The sequence below is a fragment of the Phoxinus phoxinus genome, assembly GCF_949152265.1.
Source record: "Phoxinus phoxinus genome assembly, chromosome: 3".
NCBI classification, from domain to species: Eukaryota; Metazoa; Chordata; class Actinopteri; order Cypriniformes; family Leuciscidae; genus Phoxinus; species Phoxinus phoxinus.
Window position 1 is genome coordinate 8,632,174 of NC_136878.1, and position 25,845 is coordinate 8,658,018.

General features: G+C 37.0%; 1 protein-coding gene across 1 annotated transcript in view; it reads left to right on the plus strand.

The window, feature by feature from the left end:
• Positions 1-25,845, plus strand: part of hk2 (hexokinase 2) — a 57,841-nt gene that overhangs the window by 8,693 nt on the left and 23,303 nt on the right. The window contains exons 3-9 of the mRNA XM_079607479.1: positions 2,526-2,674; positions 4,392-4,511; positions 4,608-4,703; positions 11,526-11,625; positions 18,270-18,453; positions 22,697-22,858; positions 25,458-25,691. Coding sequence (XP_079463605.1) covers positions 2,526-2,674; positions 4,392-4,511; positions 4,608-4,703; positions 11,526-11,625; positions 18,270-18,453; positions 22,697-22,858; positions 25,458-25,691 — 1,045 coding nt within the window. The remainder of the gene's footprint in view (positions 1-2,525; positions 2,675-4,391; positions 4,512-4,607; positions 4,704-11,525; positions 11,626-18,269; positions 18,454-22,696; positions 22,859-25,457; positions 25,692-25,845) is intronic.

Here is a 25,845-nt window from a genome sequence, read left to right on the forward strand (position 1 = left end):
CGTTTTGAAGTGCATGAAGCCTGTTGTTATACTGACATTGTACGTTGAGGCAGAAGGTCACACCTGTGCTGACAGACATATGTCCTCACATTGAGAGTTTGACAAATCTTTTCTGAAAGACCTTTAATGTGTGTTAAGCATAGAAAAGCATGCTAGAACTAGTTCCGAAGAGGCCATATTGTGAGAAGTCCTTGGAAATAAAAAGTACTTAAAATCCAAAGTACTGTGAGTTTCAAAAGTCTGAAATTCCTCTCCAACACACGCAGTGCTCAGAAACTTAGCCCATCCAGTTATAAGGAGGTAATAATTAGTGTGACGGCATTTTAGTGCCACATTAAACAATGTAACATTACAAAAATAAAGCCATAAAGTGTTGAGAAACAAGTCATAACGGTTAATCTAGTAATGATTATAATTATTAGTTACATATAGCGCCTTTTCTTGACACTCAAAGTGCTTTACATTTGAAAGGAGGGAATCTGCTCAACTACCACCAATGTGCAGCATTCCCCTGGATGATGCGACGGTAGCCATATTGCGCCACACACCAGTTTATTGGTGGAGAGGAGACCGAGTGATGAAGCCAAACAATATATATATATATATATATATATATATATATATATATATACACACAGTGCTATGCATAATTTTAGACGCCCAATGCTACAGATGTCTAATAAGAGGAATAAAAAAAATCATCTTTTGGAAATTCATCTTAATGCCTTAATTAAAAAAATGAGGAAAAATCCAACCTGGACACCAATTTTCTTTGTGAATTAATAATGTATCATAAATAAGTCAGGACACCCCTATGTTAAATTTCCATAGAGGCAGGCACCTTTTTATTTTTAAAGGCCAGTTATTATATGGATCCAGGACACTATGCATCCTGATAAAGTTCCCTTGGCCTTTGGAATTAAAATAGCCCCACATCATCACACACCTTTCACCATAGCTAGAGATTGGCATGGTTTTATTTTTAATTAAGGCATTAAGATCAATTTCCAAAAGAACTTTAGCATGGGTGTCTAAACTTATGCATAGCACTATATATATATATATATATATATATATATATATATATATATATATATATATATATATATATATATATATATATATAATATATATATATAGGTGCTGGTCATAAAATTTGAATATCGAAAAGTTGATTTATTTCAAGAATTCCACTTAACAGGTGAAACTAATATATTATATAGACTTATTACATGCTAAGTGAGATATTTCAAGCCTTTATTTGTTAGAATTTTGATGATTAGTATGTCAGCTTACAGCTTATGAAACCCACAAAATCAAAATCCCAGAAAATTAGAATATTACATGACTATTATTACACAGTAATTACACAGTAATACCATGGTCATTGAACCAGGTGGGGAGGTGGGCAGGTGCAAATCCTGCTGGAAAATGAAGTCAGCATCTCCATAAAGCTTGTCCGCTGAAGGAAGCATGAAGTGCTCTGAAAATGTCCTGGTAGACTGCTGCGTTATGGTGACGGCTGACCAGACGCTTTGCATGTAATGAGTCTATATAATATATTAGTTTCACCTGTTAAGTTGAATTCTTGAAATAAATCAACTTTTTGATGATATTCAAATTTTATGACCAGCACCTGTGTGTGTATATATATATATATATATATATATATACTGTAAATAGGGTTGATTAGAAGGCCATGATGGACAGAGGCCAATGGGTAAATTTGGCCAGGATGCCGTGGTTAAACCCCTACCCTTTTTTTCCCCCGAAGGACATCCTTGGATTTTTAATGTAAAGCCGAGGTTCTGACTCTCTGTGGTCATCTCATCTGAAGGATGGTGCTTTTTTTGACCGTATAGTGCCCCCATCATTATACTGGGGCGTTAGGATCACACAGCGCCCCTGCTGGCCTCACTAACACCTCTACCAACACCGACCTAGTTTTCCCAGGAAGTCTCTTATCCAGGTAGTCAGGTAATGACCCGGCTCAACCCTGCTGAGCTTCAGTGGGTAACCAGTCTTGGGCTACAGGGTGATATGGCTGCTGGCATAATGCAGGTTTAATAAACAAGTATTGTCTGAGAACAGCTTTGTTCTCATAACAAACAACTTTTTTTTGGGAACATTTTATTTTAAGGGGACATTTACACATTAGATGTAGGCTACTTAGTATAGTAATAATAGTAAATAATGCATAACTACAAGCAACTAACCATAACCCTATAGTAAGAACATGTAGTTAACTAATATTACTCTGTACTTGTTTATGTAAATAGACTGTAACAACATCACCTTAAAATCGTAATTCTTTATTTTCATAATTTTTATTTTATTCTCAAAATACTGTTTGTTCTGATGTTTTGACTTCATTGTCAAAACTTGGACTATTTGTAAAATATTAATGTTGTAAAATTTGTATAATGTGATTATTATTAAAACCATGAACCCTTTGTTCTTGTAATTTTGTCTTTATTCTCGAAATGTATTCTCTTGATTTAAATTTACATTAAATTTGTTTGTAGAAACGGGCGACTTCCTTGCTCTGGACTTGGGAGGAACCAATTTCCGGGTCCTGCTTGTCAGAGTGTCCAGTAATGGGAAGCAGACGGTGGAGATGGAGAACCAGATCTATGCCATTCCAGAGAACATCATGAGGGGAACTGGGACAGAGGTGAGGAGTGTGTGCGCAAGCCTGTTTTATTTTTTTAAAGAAACTAGTATTTCTTGCTCGTGATCTCATTTAAGGCTTTTCTAGCCTAACCACATATTTAAAAAGTCTTTAAAAATTCTCATGCAGAAAGTTCTAATGTGAAAGTTCTTATGTAGAAACCATGATGCATAAATCTTGATTCATTAGGTGTGTTATATTTAGAAGTTTTTTCAAGTCCAACCCAAACTGTAAAATTTCAAAAGAACATCAGTAATGATGTGAATCAATGATAACAGAATTTAAATTTTTGGGTGAAGTATACCTATTCCGAAGTAACAAATATGATTTATATGATATACATGTGTGGTCTGGTAAAGGTTCTACAAAACTTTTCTGTACAAAACAGCAGAGGTCACGGGTTCGATTCCCAGGGAAAGCAAGAACTGATACAAATGTAAAATGCGTGCCTTGAATGCAACGTAATTTAGATAAAGGCATCTGCCAAATGCATTATTGTAATGTATGTAAATAACAAATTAAATGATAGAATTTTCATCTTCGGGTAAACTATCTCTTTAACCTTGTTTTTTAGACAATTTGATAGTAGAAACGTATAACGGGTGCTTCTTTAATTGCATTCTTTAATTTATTTCATCTTGCAATAGGTAATATGTCGTGTTGAAAGCTTTTATTCTCACTTGAAGTGCATCTGTCTGCATGAAATTACCAATTTAGGTAAAGGCTGAATGAATGTGCGTCATAAGAAAATCATTTTAATGCACATTCTTTCTTCTACACTTGTTCACTGTTTAAAAAAGTATTACCGGTAATACTTAAAGACATTGCATATGGTTCAATCCTAAATGTATAAAACAGACATGCCCCTTTGTTTTATATCTTCTTATGTTTTATTTTTATAAATATGCTGTTACCTGTTATGCAAATAATTATCTCCTTTCCATGACAGAATGCAGTCATTTGTATATTATTGATTAAGCAAAAAACAAAACAAAAAAACAAGCAATTTGAGATACTACAACTAACTTTTCATAATAATAATCATATAAACTGCCATAAAAAAAAAGAAAAAAAAGCTAAAAACGAAATAAGTTAAATGTTGTGCTGAATGAAAATGCATAAAAGTGTCTCTTAGGTGGCTGGGAACTGAATCATATCTGGGGTAAAACTAAATCAATGTTTCCTCATGTACTTCATCCCTACTTCTCCGTGTTAGTTTGGCAGTGGATGTGTTCACTGTTTGGACTTCAATCATTGCAATTCGGCCTCAAGAGTCCTTTATAAGAGTGCATGACCAGAGGGTGGAAGATATAGTTGGAACCCAGCTGTCAGAAAATGATGACTTGCACCTGGTTCCTCACACACACCCCATGGCACTATGGCAAACTTTTCACTTTCAAGAGCTTTTCTGAGGCTTGTTTAGTTCAATCTGAAGAGCTTTAAATTTCAAAACAATTATACTGTGCTTATGATTTGGTTGCCTTCAAAAATGTCATAAAGAGATGAAAATAACAACACTTTTGGACTAACTTGTTTTTTATAAGATTACCTTTTTTTCCTTTTATGTATACTTTTGATCTACCAATAGATTGTTTGCTATTGAACATATCAGGCTATATTTAGACATTTTGGTGTGGATTACTTTTGACTGTAATGGGTTCTTAATCTTAGCTAAGCAATGTATTTAAAATTCTCATTTTAAAATCTGTCTCTTTTCCAGCTCTTCGATCACATAGCCGAATGCTTGGCCAATTTCCTTGAAAAATTGGGCATCAAACAGAAGAAGCTGCCTCTTGGCTTTACCTTTTCATTTCCTTGCCAGCAGACTAAACTAGATGAGGTGAGATGAGAGAGAAAAAAAATTAATAATACACTAAAATAAGAAGCTCTTCAGCGAGAATGCCATGTCTCCATGCTTGCCTTTATTTCTGTGCAGAGTTTTCTGGTGTCATGGACCAAAGGTTTTAAGGCAAGTGGAGTGGAGGGGAGAGATGTTGTGGGTCTTTTGAGAAAAGCCATCAAGAAGAGAGGGGTGAGTGTATGAATTATTGTGTCATGCTTTTACACACTTCATATGCACTTATTTACAGTGGCCAATGCGTGTGCGTTAGAGCTGCACGCTTGTGTCTATTAAACCTTTGACAAAATCACACCGGCACATTCAGATTTGCTTTGACTCTGCCGCTGACCCAGAGAGAACAGTTGTATATGCAAGTATAAAACTGCTTCACAAACAGTCTTTTCAACCTCACAGTATCATTATTTTTTGTTTTACAATAATTCAAATTATCATAGAAGTACTGGGATAAGTTTTATAGTTCGGATATTTACACTGATGTCTACGGTAGCGATCAAAATAGAGTAAATCACCTTTTGAAAGTAATGACACTTCAAATAGCGAGTATCGATTACATCTTTACACCACCAGGTGCCGACAAGTGACTGTTAAAAAAAATGTATTTGTCATTGAATCATTCATTCAAGAGATTTGTTTAAAAACACTGATTCATTCAGTAATGAAAGTATTTGTGACCCATGCTGGCAAAATGAGTCATAATGAGCTAATTTTAGTGGATGAATCATATAATCTTATGCTCCATTGAAAACCCTTCAAAATGATGTACGATTTATTGGAAATGGCCAAAAAATGAATGAGATACACCTGTTTGAAGTCCATAGAGTCAGCAAGGTCAATTTTGAGAAAACTCTATTAAAGTTTTCTGAAGGTTCCAAAAGAAAATCACTTTGCAGTCATGCCTTAAAATCACTGGTAATTACACCACGTTTGACACACACCAAGTCAAAACCCATATCTAAAGGGAAAATATATTAAACTTTATTGAAAATATTTATAAAAAGAAAATTTAACAGTTACCCAACTGATTTGTCTCCTAGCAGTCCGTTTGAAAAGCGTGTCACTGGTTAAGGGCAGCAATCCATGTAGCAACATTTTGCAACAACATATCAATTATAACAATAATTAACAAATTGCCAATCTCATGTTAACAAGTTTATTAAAAAGACTAAATTCTGTGAAAGAATTTTCATGATTTTTCCTTCATGGATGTGTTAACAGCGATCAACACAGCTACAGTAGCAAAGTTCATTTTAATATAGTCATGACAGATTCATTTTGTGTCCATGCCCAACCATTGTTCAAGATTTGCTACATTAATACCACAAGCATCTAGTTTTGGTGATAGCACATTATCACTGAAGTTTAAAGCATTACCACCACCGACTGAACACTCTCACGATCATCCATATCCATTACAAAACGGCATTTATCGACAACATTTTGGATTAAAAGCTTGAAAATGTGAAATTTCTGCCGTGTTTACTTTTTCAGAGGATGAACGCTTCCATGATACCACAACGCGTCACCTCGCGCGATGTTTTGATTAATCACGAAGGCATTATTGTGACTGGTTAGCAACAAGCTGGTTTTGTTTACATCAGCATGGATTTAAAAATGCCATCAATGACTCATGCCATCAAGAATTCGCTATAAATATATTCACAAAGTTGAATGCTGCACTTTACAACGATACCAAAGGGGAAGCACCAGTCGTCAAGAAGCGAGCCGAGGAAAAACTGTATTTTTCATAGATTAATTACACAAAAGAGAATCAACTGAGAATCAAAAGGCAAATAAAAATAACAGAAAGGCAAGGTCTTCACTATCAAAAGATGACATTTAAAGATGACGAAATGAAAGAGTGAACACCATAGTAGAAGCCCGTGTCCTAAAGGCAGAATTAGGACAACTGTTCCTATTAGGTAATGGAAAATGTTATCATCCAATGGAAATGTCGTGGTGTCAGGGCTAATTTTACAGAGTTGCAGCGTTTAATTGCAGTTATTAATCCTCTTGTTGTACGTTTACAAGAGATACAATTATCATCAGATTGTGCTTTCTCCTTTAATAGCCATAGTCACATCAGTATTAACAGCAATCTGGTGACAGCAGTATGAATGCCACTGCAGAAAACCATTACAGTCTGTCCTTCTGATTTAAATTTAAAACACATGGATCTAGATCACCTTGTTACTCAACTGCCATCTTCCTTTATTCTCATGGGAGATTTTAATAGCCATAACTTTCTTTGTACTTTCTGGCAGTAATTGTTGCAATACGAAAGGAAAGATGATTGAAGATTTTATAGATAATCATATCTCATGTCTTTTTTTTTTTGAGAGAGAGAGAGAGAGAGAAGAAAGAAAATACAATATTTCACAGATACAATTTATCCTTTTTTTTTCCCCCTCTCCTTTTTTTTTTTTTTTTTTAAACATATGCATATGTACACGGACACATATACACACATTTAAAAATAAAATAAAATAAAAATTAATCAAAAACAAAACAAAAGCACTGATAAATACCTTATGTCTTTTAAATAATGGATCGGATACTTATTTACATCCGGGACATGGAGCATATTTCGCAATCTACTTAACAATTTGTCAGCCTGAACTATTTTTAGACATATCATGGAAAGTACATCATGACCGTTGTGGAAGGGACCATTTTTTCAATCATTGTAACCATTAAAGGAAAATAGAAAGTAAGTACAAAGTAAAGTACAAAGATGGCAGATATATATAAAAAAAAGCAAACTGGAATCAGTTTCAAATTCCCAGACGCGATGCAGAATTTCACAGAAACTCTTTTATCTGTAGCAAGCTATACTGTCCCAAGAACATCTCTAAACAAAAAATCTAGAAGACTTCCATGGTTTGATGATATGTAAGGAAGTTACAAAAGAGAGGAAAAAAGCTGAAAGATTTTTCTTCAGACATCCATCAACTGAAAATCTTATCAAACTCAAGATGAGTAGAGCACAAGCAAGAAGAAATAAATGAACTTAAAAAGGAAAGCTGGAGAAGATTAGTTTTATGTCAACAAGTTCTCCATCAAACAAAATATTGAGCTAATAATAAAAATAAATGGCAAAAGCAGTGGTCCTCAAATACAAGACATCATACAGCATGATTCACTCTTGACTGTCTTCCTGCTTTCTGAAATTGTCATGCTCAACAAAGGAGGGGGAGATAATTAACTTAAGACTAAAGAACTCATTGTCGACTTTAGAAGGAACCAGCCCAGCCATGCTCCACTACTCATCAACAACATAACCGTGGAGGTGGTTGGCAGCATAAAGTTTCTGGGGGTGTTCATTACACACGATTTCACCTGGTCGGTAAACACTGCATCACTGGTGAAGAGGGCACAACAGCGGATGTACTTCCTACGGAGGATGAGAAGAGCCCATCTGCCCCCACCTATCCTCACCACATTTTACAGAAGCACCATAGAGAGCATCTTGACCAGCTGTATCTCTCTGTGGTGTGGAGGCTGTAGTGCCTCTGACTGGAAGGATGTGAGAAGGGTGGTGAGGACAGCAGAGAAAATCATCGGCACCTCTCTCCCCTCCATTCAGGACATTGCAGAGAACCGCTGTGTATCTCGGGCCAGGAAAATTTGCAGGGACCCCTCTCACCCCCATTACGGTCTGTTTGTTCTGCTGGCCTCCAGAAAGAGGTTCCGCAGCATGCGGTGTCGGACCTCCAGGTTTTATAACAGCTTTGTCCCCCAAGCCATCAGACTGTTGAACACTTATAAATAATATGTAGTACTGCTGGTCTTACACTAGATTGCTGTCAGATATTTAGATAGATATTTAGATATTTAATTATTTATTCCACTTGCTATTTGTATATTTATTATAATTGGGTTACAGAATTTTTGTATGAACATTTACACTGCATTGAAACTGTAAAAAACTGTGGCCTATGCAAACGAAATTTCGTTCTGTATACACTTGTTGTATTCTGAATGACAATAAAGTCTGTCAAGTCAAGTCAAGTCAAAATATTGAGCTAATAATAAAAATAAATGGCAAAAGCAGTGGTCCTCAAATACAAGACATCATACAGCATGATTCACTCTTGACTGTCTTCCTGCTTTCTGAAATTGTCATGCTCAACAAAGGAGGGGGAGATAATTAACTTAAGCTCTAGAGCAATACAACCAGCTTTTTGTAATGGAAGAAGTACAACAACACAGCTGTTGGACCAGATAAAATTCACTACCAATTTTTAAAGAATCTATCTCACCTTTTTCGGAAAATGCTTCTGGATATTGGGGAAAATTACATCCTCTTGGCACGAAGCAGAAAAAAAACCTATTCCAAAGCCAGGAAAAGACCACAATGATCCCATTAATTATCGCCCTATATCTTTAACCAGTTGCTTATGCAAGACAATGGAGAGGATGGTTAATGATCTGAACATCTCATAAGTAACGCCCAATGTGGATTCAGGAAAGATTGTAGCACCACAGTCTTGTCTGTCTTGAAAGTTACATTCGTGATGCTTTTATTAGGAACATGTCAGATTTTTTTATTATTTGGAGACATGGACACTTGGAATTTTAAAGGATTTGTACCAAATAAATGTTAGAGGTCGTTTGCCTTTTCATTGAAAGATTTCTATTGAATTGACTCTTTAGAGTCGAGTTAGCAAACACCCTGTCTGGCCTGTCCTGCATAAACAGGAACTTGGAGTACCTCAAGGAAGTATTTTATCGGTATCTCTTTTTAGTATTAAAATAGACAGCATTGCAAAAGTCATTGGTTCTGATGTGCACTGTAGTTTAAATGTAGATGATATCCGTATTTGCAACAGAAGTAAGTACACGAATACTAGAGTGAAAAATCCAACTGAAGATAAACAAAATACAAACTTGTTCAATGCTGAATGGTTTTAAGTTCTCACAAACAAAAACTGTCTGTATGCATTTCTGTCAGCTTCGTTCTTTGCACAATAAATAGTTGTTTATGGATGGAATCCCCATTAAAGTTGTAAAAGAGACCAGGTTTCTTTGCATCACCTTTGACCAAAAACTGTCTTTATTCCTCACATTAAATCACTTAAAAACAAATGTTCTAAAGCCATGAATGTTTTAAAGGTTTTATCTAAAATAAAAAGGAGAGCAGACAGTTCAACTCTTATGAATTTGCGCAGAACTTTGATTCGCTCAAAGCTGGTCTATAGAATTATCATTTATGGAACAGCCATGAAATCGTATTATATACAACTTTTGGATACTGTACACCACCAAGGCATACGATTGGCTTTAGAAGCCTATTGAACATCACCAGTCCAAAGTTTACATGTGGAAGACAATGACAATCCTTGGAAATCAGACGAATAAAGCTGGCTATACAATATATACAACTGGTCTCAAGCCGTTCTCTCACGTCCCTCAACCTCGTCCTGCTCGCTACATACCCCCATCGCCCCTCGCAGGCCGGGGGGTACTCTCCTACTGGGGGACCGGACACGTTGGCTGCGGTACCTGGGGGTATGGACAGACGAGGCGAGAAAAAAGGAGACGGAAGCATGGAGCGACAGAGACGAGAGGGGGGAGAGAGGAAAAAATAATAATAATTGGTCTGGTTCCCAGACACACTCCCGCTCAGTCCTCAACTAGCTGAGAGACTCACTCGCGGTGCCATGCTATGGTACTGGACATCCATTGGGGGATGGCTGGACGCTCCTCAGCCTCCCTGCGGCCGACGGCAACAGACTCCGGCCCATGACTCCTCCGCTCCCTCTCGGACGGCAGCCCCCCCTCCTCGACCCAGGAGCCCGGCAGCGAGCTCTCCGTCCCACCTGTTCTTTCATCGCTCCAGCACCATCGCCTCGGGCAGCAATCGGCGGCCATCGCTCCCTCGTGCTGCCCGACCTCCTCGGCACCGCGATCCCTCTCAGCAGTGAGGGCTTTCAGACAGCGTGTTTCTCCTTCCTCCCGGGTTTCGGCATCAGTGTAACGTAGTTCAGATGTTATGGGAAGGAGGCGGAAACCGGCGAACATTTAAAGATTTTAATAAATAAATAAACAAATACAAAAACGAAAGTATAAGCCAGCAGCCCCTCGCGGACGACTGCTGGCCACATAAAACTGAAACAACAGATCAAATAAAATCCAGGCCTGGCCTCTCTCGATCTTCACAGTCGTCGCTGCTCTTTGCTTCCTCTCCGTGAGAGATACGAGACCGGTGCGCCTCACGGGTGTCTCACACCGTTCTCTCACATACCTCGACCTCGTCCTGCTCGCCACTCTTAACTATTAAATCAGAATATTAGAATGACTTCTAAAGGATCATGTGCCACTGAAGACTGAAAATAGAGCACAGTTATTTTAAATTGGAATACTATTTCACATTTTAATACTATATTAATACTATTTCTATTGTACAGGCTGTTAGGGTTCTTTGAGAGAGAGGACTCCAATGCAGAATCAGCAGTGGGTGATATTTATTTACAAAAGGCACAGCACAAGATAGGAGAGGCAGGAACACAGTCCAGAAAATAGGGCTGGACACGCAACAGGAGAACAGGCTGGTCGGGGATGAGCCAGCTCCAGACGTCAAGGCAACAATGGAGATAAGGCAGAAGGCAGTGGCTCAAGGAACCGGAGACTTCGCAGTTAGCTGCCAGGTTAGGAGAGTCGGCGACCAGGCAGGAAAAGACTATAACTTGACTGGATTAAAACAACAACAACAACAAATAGAAACTAACGAAACAGAAAAGAAAAGAATATGGCCAACACAAACTCAGGCACAAGACAAACAAAGAAACAAACGAAGAAAAAATGTTAAGGTCAGACGTTATAGGAAACAGGTGGAAAGTCCCTGCAAACTACAGTATATAACAGAGACATGAGTTATATAGAGAGACACGCAGTAAACATATAGTTTCACGTGCCTCATTGCTTTATTTGACCTTTTATAGATTTTCAGCTTGTTTCAAATACCAAACAACATTTTATTTTTTCTCTCTTCAGGACTTTGACATTGACATTGTTGCTGTGATCAATGACACCGTTGGCACCATGATGACCTGTGGCTATGACGACCATCACTGTGAGATCGGTCTCATTGTCGGTGAGTGACTGTCTTACTTTTGCACTCATATTATCGCTGATATCAGTGGGAAATGTCAGCCAGGGTGTCAGCAATTATTATCAGGCAAATGATCTGCTTGGTGTGAACTGTGAATGAAAGGTGCTTTATTCAGACACAGACATTTTGTTCTGTCATTTCATTTGTTTAGGTTATTGGTTGAGGGAATAATAAAGCACACATTTTAGGCATTTTATAGCCTGTTCAGGCCTATTATTATGGCCTAACAAAATTATTTTTTGCGGCATCTTGACAATTATAATCCTCACACTTCACTTAACGAACTAATTATTTTGATTCATTGTCCCTAATAGTGTGTCAAAAACGTGTAATTATAGAGGCTAGAGCAGATGCTCCCTGAGTCTTTCACAACAACTTTGTATGCCATGCAGAGCCTCAGTTATTATACTCGCTAATTTGTACATAATTTTAACAGTCTTTCACATAAGATGACAATTACAGTGGGCTAAATGTATTCTTGGTGATGTGGAAATACAGCCGAAAAGCGAGAACAGCTGAAAAGTGTGGAAGTGGTGGTAGTGAGCAAGGCGTTTTAGTGGGATTTTTTTTTAGGGCTGCTCAGTGGGATTTTATATATATATATATATATTCTGCATTCCATATATATATGCATGTATGTATGTACGCATGTATGTATATATGATATGTATATATACACATATATATATATATATATATATATATATATATACATACATGCATACATACATACATACATACATACATACATACACATATCTATATATATATATATAATGTGTGTTTTTGTGTGTGTATAATATAAAGATCTGATTGACTGACTTTGACAAGGGCCAAATTGTTATGTCAAGGCGACTGTGTCGGAGTATCTCTGAAATGGCAAGGCTTGTGGGTTGCCCCTGGTCAGCAGTTTAGCAACAGTGGTCCAAGGAGGGACAAACCACAAACCAGCGACAGGATGTTGGGCACCCAAAGCTCAGCAATGCATGAAGGCAATGAATATTATCCCGTCTGGTCCGAGCCAACAGAAGGTCTCCTGTGGCACAACCTAAGTCACACATTTTTTTAATGATGGTTATGGCACGAATGCGTCACAATACATTCCTCCCATAACCACAACACACTGTATCACACACTGTAAAGCACATGCAATAGGCTCACACATGTCGGAACTGGACCTTGGAGCAGTGGAAGAAGGCCGCTGGTCCGATGAGTCCCGTTTTCTTTTACATCACGCAGACTGCCGTGTACATATGCGCCGTTTACCTGGGGAAGTGATGGCACCACGATAGATTGTGCGATGACAAGCCGCTGGAGGGAGAGTGCTCTGGGCAATATTCTGCCATTCATGTGGATGTAGATTTGACACGTGCCACCTACCTAAACATTGTTGCAGACCAGGTACACCCCTTCATGGTAATGGTGTCCCTGGTGGAAGAAAAAATGTTGACAAATATTTTTTTTTTGTCTAATACCGGTTGTCATTCAATGACCATAAACTCAATAGTTAGAAAAATTATTTTTCAGCATAAAAAAACAAAAAAGCACTACTCTATTATTATCATAACAACTGCATTATATGCAATTGTAGATAAATCAGTTGTTAATTCTAACCTTTAATATTATAGTAATGTACCAGCTTACTGTCCAGCCTTAATAAAAACACAGTACCACACATTAGTTATGTTTCCATTCAAAGTTGCGAATTTAAAATTGGAATATTATAAAGCATTTGTGAATAAATCAGAGCTTCCATGTGCTCAAGAAAACAGAAAATTGGCCGCTGTGGCTCTTTTTTCCTACATCATAAATGACTTGCGTCTCGGAGCGCTCAGGCGAACACAATAAACACTATCATGTTCTCTTCCATTCAGATGCCAGAGTATCATTTTGATTCATTCCAGAATGATCAAACCAACATTTTAGACGCAGTGCAATGAAATTGGTTTGATAATCACTCCAGTTATCCAATCACATCCTTTGTTGAGCTTAAGTCACTTGAGTTTATTGCTGCGAAAGTGCGAATCGAGGGATTTTTTTCCATAAACGTTTTTCCATATTATTTTATGTGCATGTCTTCTTATCGGATGAAAAATGTATCCACCACAATTGAGCACACTCATTTTTCTATGCATATTTTTAGAATTTATGCACATTTTGCCATTTCCATTCAGAGTTTTTTCATGCAATATTCGAAGATGGGCATAAAAATAGGTGGATGGAAACTGCTATTTGTTGTAGTGCTGGACCAACAAGTTCGATCCACTACTGCTCCTCCTCACAACCTACAGGACATGAAGGATGTGCTGCTAATGAATTGGTTCCAGATACCACAGGACACCTTCAGGGGTTCTGTAGAGTCCGTGTCTCAGCGGGTTGGCGCTGTTTTGGCAGCATGCGGAGGAACAACAGCATATTATATTAGTTGCATTATATTTATATTAGCGAATTAATAGAAACATAATCCAACAATATAAATATCCTAACCTAATTTTATATAAACATACATGCATTGAAAAATCCACTTAGTAAATGTAATTTAAACTCATCTGTTAGAAATATACAAATGTGATTGCTGATTTAACATTTTGGTCTGGGGAGTGACAATGAATGTTTGTCCAGTCATTATTTTTTAAGTCCAAAATTGTCATGGTTATTTTCCAAGCTTCAGAATGTTTAGAATACAAATTAATAAGATAACAAGAGCTGTTACTATCATGAAAATGGGGAACGTCCTGTATATTTGTTTGTTGGCAGCGGGTTTATTTTGAATTCAAAGACAGTGTTGAGAGACTAAGCTTCCTGATAGCTGGGTTAATAAAACAAGCTTACCTTGTCATCTTTCACAAAGCCAGACTAGCACTGTTGAGTGTACTATTGATATAATGTATTTGAAGATCTAATGTAAATCCGTAAATTCCCTTGTAAAAGTAAATTCTATTGCCTGCACCTTTTGAACATGTGTTTTTATTATTTAAGGGTTTGTAGGAATCTGTTGAGATGGTGCTTAGAAAACACACAGTGGATTTGGAAGAGAAATTGCATTGCAGAAGATGTGCTTGACTTAATTTGTTTGCATTGCAATCATTTTAAAATATTAGCAGAAAGAAATAGCCACCGTTTTAGCACTGGTCGTTCACACCTCAGATTTAAAAAACACATAATAAATAGGTGTGTGTAAAGCTGTGGAAAAGTGGGAGTGTAAAGGGCGGGGAGAGGGGAGAGCAACCAATAAAACAGACCAACAACATGCTCATTTTATGGACAAATGAATATAATATATGTGCAAAGAAAAGACAAATCGGATGCTTTATTCGCTGCAGAAATCCACAGAGCACAGGGAATTATTTAGGATACACGTCTCTCCCCTTCAGTCAGGACGCTTGTTAGAAGAGCGAGAGAAAGCACACCCGTTAGCACATCGCACATCAGATTTATCACCAATATCTGCCCCTTATAAAACATTCTGCATGAATGGTTCCCAATAGAATGAATTGTGTACATTAGCTTATAACTCAACACAAATAAAAAATAATACGTTTTGATGGAGTTCATTACATTTTATACTTTTTGAACAAGCTACACAGAGCTTTAGTCTATATAAAAAACGAGGTAGAAGGTCTATAATAATATTTTCATTACGTTTACGAGCACTACAGTCACAACAAATGACACGCATTAACTAGTATAAAGACACAGAAAGAATAAAGACATAGTTATCAGAATAATTAATTGTCATCGCGTTCATGATCAGACGTACCGCTGTATCAGTGTTCTTATTTGCACAAATATATTTAATTTGAAGAAGACATGCATGAAATGTGTGCACAGACAGTACACACATATTTGGAGCAGGAGAGTATATGAAATATGTCCATAGAAACTTGAAACACGCTTGCTCTGTTCCGGATATGAACTGATTAAATTTTGTATAGCGCCTTTCACAATACATATTGTTTCAAAGCAGCTTTACAGAAAATACATGTCTACATTACAATTTAGAGTGATCTGTTATCAGAGGTGACTATGTCCAATTTGTTTCAGAAATGTACATATACAAATCACACAGTTAGCTAATAATATATTCATTTACATTGAAGTAATGAATACATATTTGTTAACAAATGAATAGGATGTATAGTAGCATTGGTGCATGATTTGGTATTGGATCTAATAAATGTGTTGTTTGTTTAGATGCAATAAGTTTATTTAGCTCTTCCTCTCTTATAGTTGTAAAGCACTGCAGTTGTTCTTGAGGGGCGATAATTGAGGCTGAATCATAAAACGCTGTCAAAACGCTGATGCTTTCGATTTTCTCAGGGAAGAAATTCATAAAGCCGTTACAACTAAACTGTAATGGAATAATTTGTCCAGGTGATGGCTGTTATTTTCTATTATTTATTATTAGTGCTTTTAGAGCCTTTTTATAATGGGAAGTGCTGGCTTTCCACGCGATTCTAAAGACCTCTAAATTAGTTTGTTTCCTTTTACACTCTCGCTTACGAGTTTCTCTCTTGATAGCGTGTGTTGTGCCATGATGCATTACTTTTCTGTCTAACCTTTTTTTATCTGATGATCGGTGCAACAATTTCTAATGTACTAGAGAAAATAGTGGACATACTGCTAGTCATTTCCTCTAATTCAGTTGTGTGTTTGGGTACACACACAGAGCAGCCGAGACAGATCAGGCAGGTTATTTGTGAATCTAATGGTTCTTCCTGGCTGATCACGTGACACGACAAGGGAAATTTCAGCAGTACGTACCGGTAGTATGCAAGTTATGATCAGTGACATTATCCCTTTGCTGTAGAATATCTATATATTTAGAATTTCACTAGGACGCACCATTTTTGTGTCTGTCCCTTTAAATGCAAATGAGCTGCTGCTCCCAGCACAGGGGGCGGAGCTTCAACAGCTCGTGTCGTTTTACCTCACACAGACATGCACTGGAAATTTCAACCTTTTAGCCTTTTATGTTCAAACCAAAGTCAGAAAGATGGAGAGACTCGAGAAGAAGTGACAACATGTAGACAACATTTCTGAATGGTTAGTTGGTGAATTTATGTAGCTTATGTGTAGTTATCTTCTAGTCATTGATTAGCATATTCTGTCTTGATAATCTATAATGTTCCGGGGGCGGTGTTTATGTAAACTTTAGGGTTCATGAGATAACTAACCCGGAATGAATGTTGTGTAGTCCCTACCAGCCGTTTGTTGTAGTCCTTAAAAAGCAATTTCTTTAAAAAAATAACTCTTTAAAAATGCGTTTTATGGTTTCATAACCCTTTAATTCTCTCATAATATACAGTACATTGCAGCATCACCTCTTTTCTCACAGTGTTAAACACATTTTGATCAATCTCTGTGTAAAACGGGTTGATCGGTCTCTATAAACCCCTCCTTTCTGGGCTATATTACATGTTAATATCTGAAAAAGCATAATAGGGGAGGGCACTTTATAAGGAGAGTTAGAGCAAGAACATTTCTCTAGCAAGAACAGTTAGAGCAAAAACATTGTTCATGTTGTTCAGTGTCATTTCATGTTGACTTTAGTAGCTACTTAAAATTTTCTTTGCCATTCCTTTAATCAGTCCCAATCTTTAAAAAGCTTTCGGACCTTAACATGTGTCATGCTTCTGTCATTGCAGGACACTTTTAGCATGTTGACAAGGTTTAAACATAATGATTCATACATAATAAATTGAACACACCCATTTCTTTTATTGTTCATGCTTTTTTTTTTTTTTTGCAAAGACTGAGAAAACATTCTTTATAATAAACCACAAAGAGCTCCTATACCATGAAATATTCTTAATTATTCTGTTGAGATTATTATTATTCCTTTTATAGACTTTTATATAGCCTACCGGTATACATATTTTGTAGGGTAACACCAGAGTCTGTGTTATACATCAGATTTCTTAATGCTATCTTAAAATAGAATAATTTGGGGAAATCTCAGGAAAGAAGAAGATATTTGAAACAGGGTTCCCACAGTCATAGACAATCTTAGGCCTGGAAAAGTAACTGAAATGTATATAGTTAATGTAAATTTCTGTTTATGCTCTGCATGTAGTCTCCGAAATTTCAATCCTGCATTTAGCCTTATTCAAATCTCAGGTAATTTTTTTTCTCTTTGTGGAGATATTTGTACATTACCCTTTTTTAAAATTCAATTCGAAAAGGTCACCAGTAAATGCCTATGGAATCCTTTTAAGTACTTATACATTAATCATGAACTACTGGATAATCATGGAAATTCATTGGTCAAGAAGAGTGTGAACCCTGTTTTAAGTGTCATGAAACCCCCCTTTTGTCAGCATGGGTCAGTTCTCTTCAAGTAATGTTTCCCATAGGACTTAAAAACTGCCTGTTAGAAGTTCCAGCTTAAAATGCCATTTAAAATAAGACAGAACTGTTATTTTAGGCCACTAATATGACTGGAGTCTTCATTTCATGGTAGTGTACATTATTATTTATTTGTGTAAAAAAAAAAAAAATGTATGAGGGAAAAATTCCTCTGTGCTCCTTTAAAATGCAGCACACGTTTACTTTGCATGCAACATGTAACGTCATGCAAAATTTCCAGGAATCTTCAATGTAAACAAGTTGTGTGTCTTTTACAGGGACGGGCACCAACGCGTGTTACATGGAGGAGATGCGTCACTTGGAGCTGGTGGACGGTGACGAGGGTCGCATGTGTGTGAACATGGAGTGGGGTGCTTTCGGCGACGATGGCACCCTGGATGACCTCCGCACTGAATTTGACAGAGAGATTGATGCTGGCTCCCTGAACCCCGGCAAACAGCTGTGAGTGACAGTCCTGCACCTGACAGTTATTGCCACCCCCGACAGTTCTTTTGTTGACACCAAAGGCCATTGAGGCCTTTTTCCCTAGAGGGCAGCTGTGTCAGCCGGTTGTACAACTAGGCAATCATGGAAAGGTTTAACAAGGTTGTCACCATGGCGACACCAAGTCACAGGTGGTACGCATTATTGCGTACGCATTTGTTTTTAGAAGGCAAGTGCGAACATTGGTAGGTAGACCATATGTTCCTGCTGCAACAGCTAGAAAGTGAGTCACATCATTCACTGTACTTTTCATCATTCACTAGCCTACTTTTCCGTACAGACGTCACGGGTCAAGGGAGTTTTAAAGCTACTGATCCTGTCCCTAGTCGCTGCAACTCCACGTTCACTTTCATTTCACCGTGAAGAACCAGCACTTTGAAAGCTCAGAAAATGCTGAACTGTAATCAAATACCATTATGCTACAAGTGCTTGTGGCTGAGCTCTCTACATGCCCTCAGTGGTGGAGTATGGCAATCGATTGCCTTATTAGATTTGCACATGCACTGTTGTCTTTTTAGAGCTGCTTAACAGCAGAATTTGAATTTCTCATTGTTACGTACGCCATTTCTTTCGAGTTGCAAGTCACTTTTATTGTTCTCTCGCATACACTGCTCTCTGAGACATGATGAATGTTTAGACTATGCCCAGATCGAGTACTGCAAACATGTTCTTGTTCCCATGGATAAGAACTCTTAACAACAATGAAAAAACAACAACTAAAAAGGAGTTTTCATTTTGTTTGCAAAACCATATTTTTTTATTTATTATTATTTTCCTTCTTAACTGACAGACTACAAATCTGCCCCCTTTTCGTTGTATAAACATCATAGACACTACCGTTCAAAAGCTTATAGTCGATAAGATTATTTAAAAAATGTTTTTGTCTCATGCTCACCAAGGCTGCATTTATTTGATAAAAATACAGTAAAAACGGCCAAATTATGCTTTTAAAATCTAATTTCGAAACATGTATTATTACTATAAATGATGAAAACTGTTGTGCTGGGCACTTATGTGGCATTTTATTCTGAAGGATAGTGCACTTTTCAAATAAAATATTTCACACAAATATTTTTGTTAGGTTTAAAATTAAATGTTTTCCCTAATGTGGCTGAGGGAATGAAGGAACACTTAGTGCTAAAATGCCCTTTTCACAAGATGTAAAATCAGAAACTGTTCTGCCTTTAATGTTTAAACGGAGTCAGACAAAGATGGAGAGACTCAAGAAGAAGTGACAACATGTAGAATGCAACGTGTTGTGGAGTTATCTATCTTCAATTAGCATATTCTGTCATGATAATCTATAAATTGCTCGTATAGGAACTGTTGAACTTTTCCTCTTCTCAACAACTGCGTGTTCCCGGGGACGGGGTTTATGTACATTTTAGGGTTGCTGATGTCACTAACCCGGGAGGAATGTCGTGTAGTCCCTACCAGTACTTTTCTTTAAAAGCAAATATCTTCCTTTGCTTTGAACTTTGAGTGTTGTAACTTTGCAGATGTTGTTTATGCTCAAACAGCAACATTACACACTAACTAAAGTTAGAAAAGTGAAATCATACTCAACCACCCCTTTAAAATAGATGAATAAATTCCTAGATCTTTTAACCCTGGTAGAAGTTCTTAATGTGCTTGTACAAAAAGAACACAAGAATAGTTTCAATAGAGAAGAAGAAGAGATCAATTTACTCTCAATAAAGCATATGGTTACACTCAATTAAGAGGAGGGGGAAAACAGAAATGCCGATCAAAGGGAGTAGGAACCTGAGTGGGATCTAAATCAAAGAACGTAATGAAAACAAAACCCACACTTCAACTACATCCCATTCACAATAAACTACCTACCAAGAAAATAAAACAAACAAGTAACAAAAAAAGTATTTCCATTCAACCCTTACATAACCTAGTCTAACTGAGGAAAAGCCAATGATGGCACACGCTCCTTGCCTAGTGTGTTAACAATTCCCTAGGTGTTGTGAGATGGAAGTCACATGACATGCTTTCCTGTTCACTACTCTCTGGTCTGTTGTCAAAAAAAGTTACACAAGAAAAACAAACCACCGGGAGGAAAAAAAACAATTTAGCTCAAAGCAAAAATCATACACACAGGGAGCAAACCAACGAGTCTAACAAAACAAAACAAAACAAGAAACGCCAATAACGAAGTGTGACAGGACTAAAGACTCGGCTCCCTTTTCCTTCCTTTCATTTCCAGTTGACGTCTGCCTTTTATCAGAGGGACGCCATTCAGGTGTCAACGCTAATATGATAACAAACAGGATTACCAGCCAATAGCATCACCCTGGAGGTGATAGCGGAGAAAGTGAAAGTACAAACAACAGCGCACCATATCCTCGGAGCACGTAACATGATAAAACAATCAATTATTTTGTCACATTTTGCTTGACAAGTGTTAGTGGAACATGTTCAGAAATAATTATTTGAAATGAGTCAAATCCTTTTCTTTATTGATCAGGAATAATTTTCAACCAGTTAAATGTTTTAATGTCGGCATCAAACCGTAGTTTCAATAGTCCTTTCTTTCCTTTTGTGACATCTGAGTGAAACAGCTTCTCAAACAAGAAAAAAAGTAAGACAGGACTTGATTTTGGTCATCAGGAATTGATTGGTCATTTGCTATTGGTTGATCACATGTGAGTGACAGGTTGCCCCGCCCTCACACCAGTAAACATGTCATAAGAGAAGAGATGTTGTTGCAAGAGGAAAAGGAAGTTATTTTGATGAAAGAAGTGTAGGGCACATGCATTTTTAAATGATGCTGTGCACGGATAAAAAACTATAATGAATATTGCAATATTCCATTAAAACATTTAATGGTGACTTTAATTTCAAACTATACAAATATTATTTAAAATACCGGTACTTAATATTTATTTAACATTAAATTAAATTATTTAATTAAATTCATTAAATTCTTGTTGCAAGTGACCCCTGTCTCCACTACATTAATTACTTTCGAGGCCATGTCTCAAGAGTTTTAAGTAAGGAATAATTGATGACAGGCTGTTGAATTAATAGAAAAATAATGCACACCCGAGGTGGTAATGCGGAGCGGAGCTGAGTGGGCGTTACACCTCGGGTGTGCATTATTTTTCTATTAATGCAACAGCCCGTCATCAATTATTCCACTTAAACTGTGGTTACCACATCTCAAAACATTGTTCAGATGATGTATTTCAATACATTTGTCAGGTTTTTGTCCTTAAAATGCTCTTGTGTGTAGGACTAATTTCTTAGGCATCTCATCCCAAGCCTCCGTTGCTAATTCCAAAATGTCATTTTAGAGCTAGTAACAGAGGCTTCAGCGACTGATAGTAGACTAATGCAGTTATGAGAGAGAGCGAGAGAGAGAGAGAGTGAGAGAGAGATCAAGCGTGTATGAAGTACCCGAGTCTCTGCGTCACTTAACAGTGTTCGGCAGCAGCGTCTCTAATAGCGAAACTGTTAGTTCATCTGCTCCAAGAACAGCGCCGTAATTACCTCGCTAGTGAGAAATTATATGCTTTATAGCTTTTAAGTTGTTAAACTATTTTACAGATAAAATCGTCTGAGCAGCACTGACAACATGTTTCTGTGGGAGTGTGTGTACTGTATGTGTGCGTTGAATGAGTGAGTGAGTGAGTGAGTGAGTGAGTATATGCTGTCTGTAAATAATAAAATTTGATTTTGCAGCAAAAAAACAAACAAAACTATTGTTTACTTTACTTATTTGGTTGGTCAGTGTCATTGTGGGTTTTGGTTCTTTTGCTGTTGTAGTCTGTAGGGACCTTTTGAAAAAAACTGAAAACATTTGGCGAATTGATATGGTACTGTAATGTGCCTGGAACTACTTTAGCCCTGCATTTCCCTGAAAATAATTGCACACCTTAGAACGTTCCTGAACCAATCAGATTCAAGCATTCAATAGCCCCGTAGTATACAAATTAATAATCAACACTCGAATGTACCCTGTGAATGTACCCTCTCTTTCTTTTCTTTTTTCCACAAACATTTCTTACACCCCTGATTAGGGGACGGTGTCTCACTCAAGTGATTGGGTTCACTGGTTGCCCCAGCATGGGATCAATAACCTCTAGGCGACCATCGCCCCATACCGGCCCTCTGCATCATGACATGCGTGTTCATCGTGGTCACTCATCAGCCTGCCTGACTCTACGTGCTGTGTTTTGCTTTCATGCAGGTTTGAGAAGATGATTAGTGGGATGTACATGGGGGAGCTGGTCAGACTCATCCTAGTGAAGATGGCCAAAGACGCTCTGCTGTTCCAGGGACACACCACTCCAGATCTGCTCACCACTGGACACTTCCAGACCTCCTTCGTCTCTGCCATCGAAAATAGAAAGTCAGTACCTTTTTGTGCTTGTGTGTTTCTAGCTCTACTAAAATGGCTGCAGAAGGAAGCCGAATCTGATAAAGTTAGTTTAAAAGGTTACACTTTACAATAAGGTCTCTTTTGTTAACATTAGTTAATGCATTAGCTAATATGATCTAACAATGAATGAGCTATCCATTTTTTTTTTTTACAGCATTTATTAATCTTTGGTGATGTTAGTTAATATAAATACAATTCTTCATTGTTTGTTCATGTTAGTTCACAGCTGTGTGTCTGTGTCTGTGTGTGTGTGTGTGGGGGTGACTTCAACCTGAATGCACACTGACTCATGTGGTGTTGTCACAGTGGGGACCTAAATTGACGTCCCCATGAGGAAACAAGCTTATAAATCGTACAGAATGAGTTTTTATTTTATTTATTTTTTATATATAAAAATGGAGAACGTTTTCTGTGTTGGGTAGGTTTAGGAGTAGGGTCAGTGTAAGAATATCCAGTTTGTACAGTATAAAAACCATTATGCTATAGAGAGTCCCCACAAAGATAGCGAACCAGATTTGTGTGTGTATAGAACAATATCAAGTGCAAGCCTAATAGCATACATTATGTTTAACATAATCAAGTATTACACTCACAGTTAATTCTATTCATTATCACCTAATCAATTAACACTTCTCAAAAACACTGTACGCATATAGTGATGTATAATACAGAACCACCTAAGATAAGACAAAGAAAGTCAATGTCATTGAAATATTATTGTAATGTCATTGTCTGTGTGGAACTTTTATCCTTAAGATTTCTTGTGAATACAGCCCCTGTTTTTAAGGTTGTACTTTCCTTACTAATGGCATCAGCTGATTATTTGCCATGCTGCTCATTATTTTCATTGTTATATTTTAGGCTGTCAATTTTTTTTTTTTTATCACGATTAATCTCAGAATTTTTGCACAAATAATGGGCCTAAAAAAGTATAGAAGTAAAATTATGGCAAATGTTTTTTTTTTATGTTACTTCCATGAAAAAGGCCTAGGTGTAATTATTAGGTCTGTAATTTGTGTAGCGGACATTCATGGTGTAAATGTATGCAGTGCTCTTTACAGTCTCACATAATGTCACACTGAGTAAATGTGTTATAGCGTTAAACATTTTTAATGCAACTACTTTTTGTTATGCAATGGAATGTAATTTATAAATAACTTGTGTATTATCATTTTGTATTACTTTGTGTGAAGAGTTTGCTTTAGGTGTATGGGTAGGATTTACATTTATTGAACTTACTTCTTTGTATTCTTGGTGTATTATTAACAGTGTTGTTGGTGACAGTTGTTTGTATGCTGCTCCCGACCTCAGTTTGGAGAGCACATCCCACAGAAGTAATTAGCTTCTCAAAATTACCTTATTGCCAGACCCGCCATCAGGTCACAGACTGAGCACAAATTAAATGAGTGTTAAATTTGTACTGTGGGTATAACATTATTAACCTTTTCAGATTTCAGACTTTTTGGAGTTTGAAGTTGGCAGAAAAGCAAAGTGCTAATTGAAATTTAGAACTACAATTGTTAATTGTATATAATGAAAATGTAATTAAATTAAATTAGAGCTTAAAGTAATTATGCCACCCACATGGGATGCACATTCTTGATGTGTGTCTAAATATCACATCTCACAAAAACTTAATTCTGATTTCTTCTTACCAAGAAGCATACGTGTCTGTGAATATCTACTGTCGGGTCCGAATTCTCAGACCACAAGTGAAAATATTTTTTTTGTCCCTAAAAATAAGATTAGCATGTCTACATTTTTAAAAGAAGTCTCTTATGCTCACCAAGGCTGCATTTATTTAATCAGAAATACAGCAAAAACAAGAATATTGTGGGATATTATTAAAATGTAGAAATAAAATGTAATAATATAATTTTTATTTATTCCTGAAGGGCAAAGCTGACTTTTCAGCATCATTATTCCAGTGTCACATGATCCTTCAGAAATCATTCAAATATGCTGATTTGAGGCTCAAGAAACATTTCTTATTATTATCAATGTTGAAAACCATTTTTTTGTGGAGACAGTGATGCATTTTCTTTTTCAGGATTCTTTGATAAATAGAAAGTTCAAAAGAACAACACTTGAATTTTATTTGTGATGTAAACGTTTTTACTGTCACTTTTGTTCAATTTAAGGCATTCTTGCTGAACAAGTCCTTTCCTTCTTTAAAAAAAGGTTCCAAGAAACATTCAAAATCTGAAAGTGAAACATCTTGCAACAGTGTTCAATATACAAGCATCTTTAATTCTCAAAGCATCTTACAGCTATAATAAAATCTTTAAAGCAGTCCTTAATACCCTGTTTCTGTTTTTTGCTGCTAGGAAGGATTAATTAGATTACTGTTTATTTATATTTTCATTTTCTTTTTTATTATTATTCTAAATTTATATTTTGATTGCAATGTAATAAGAATGATAGCTGTCGGGAAGAAGAAGCTTTTAGTTATTGTTCTTTACATCTTTAGCGCTTAAGTGCCAAACTGTCCCATGCTGTAGGTGTTTGGTTTGGTAAATATTAATTCAAACCTCCAAATAAATCAGAATCACCATTGTCTCTTCTGCAGGAATAACGAAGGTCTGATGAGTGCAGAGCAGGTGTTGAGAGGACTCGGACTGGACCCGTCCCCTGAAGACAGTGTGGCCACGCAGCGTGTGTGTCAGATTGTGTCTACGCGTGCGGCCCATCTCTGTGCTGCTTCTCTGGCGGCTGTGCTACGCCAGATCCGAGATAACAAAGCCCTAGAGAAATTGCGCACCACTATTGGCGTGGATGGATCGGTCTACAAAAACCACCCACAGTGAGTCCATTGTCCAGTACTTGTGTGCGCTTGTTGTGTTACCAAATGATTACCATTTTCATACACCATGGTATTTACATGCCATTGTACTTACAAGAATACCATGGGAAATGTATTGTAGATGTTAGATTTCCAAAAAAAGAAAGAAAGAAAG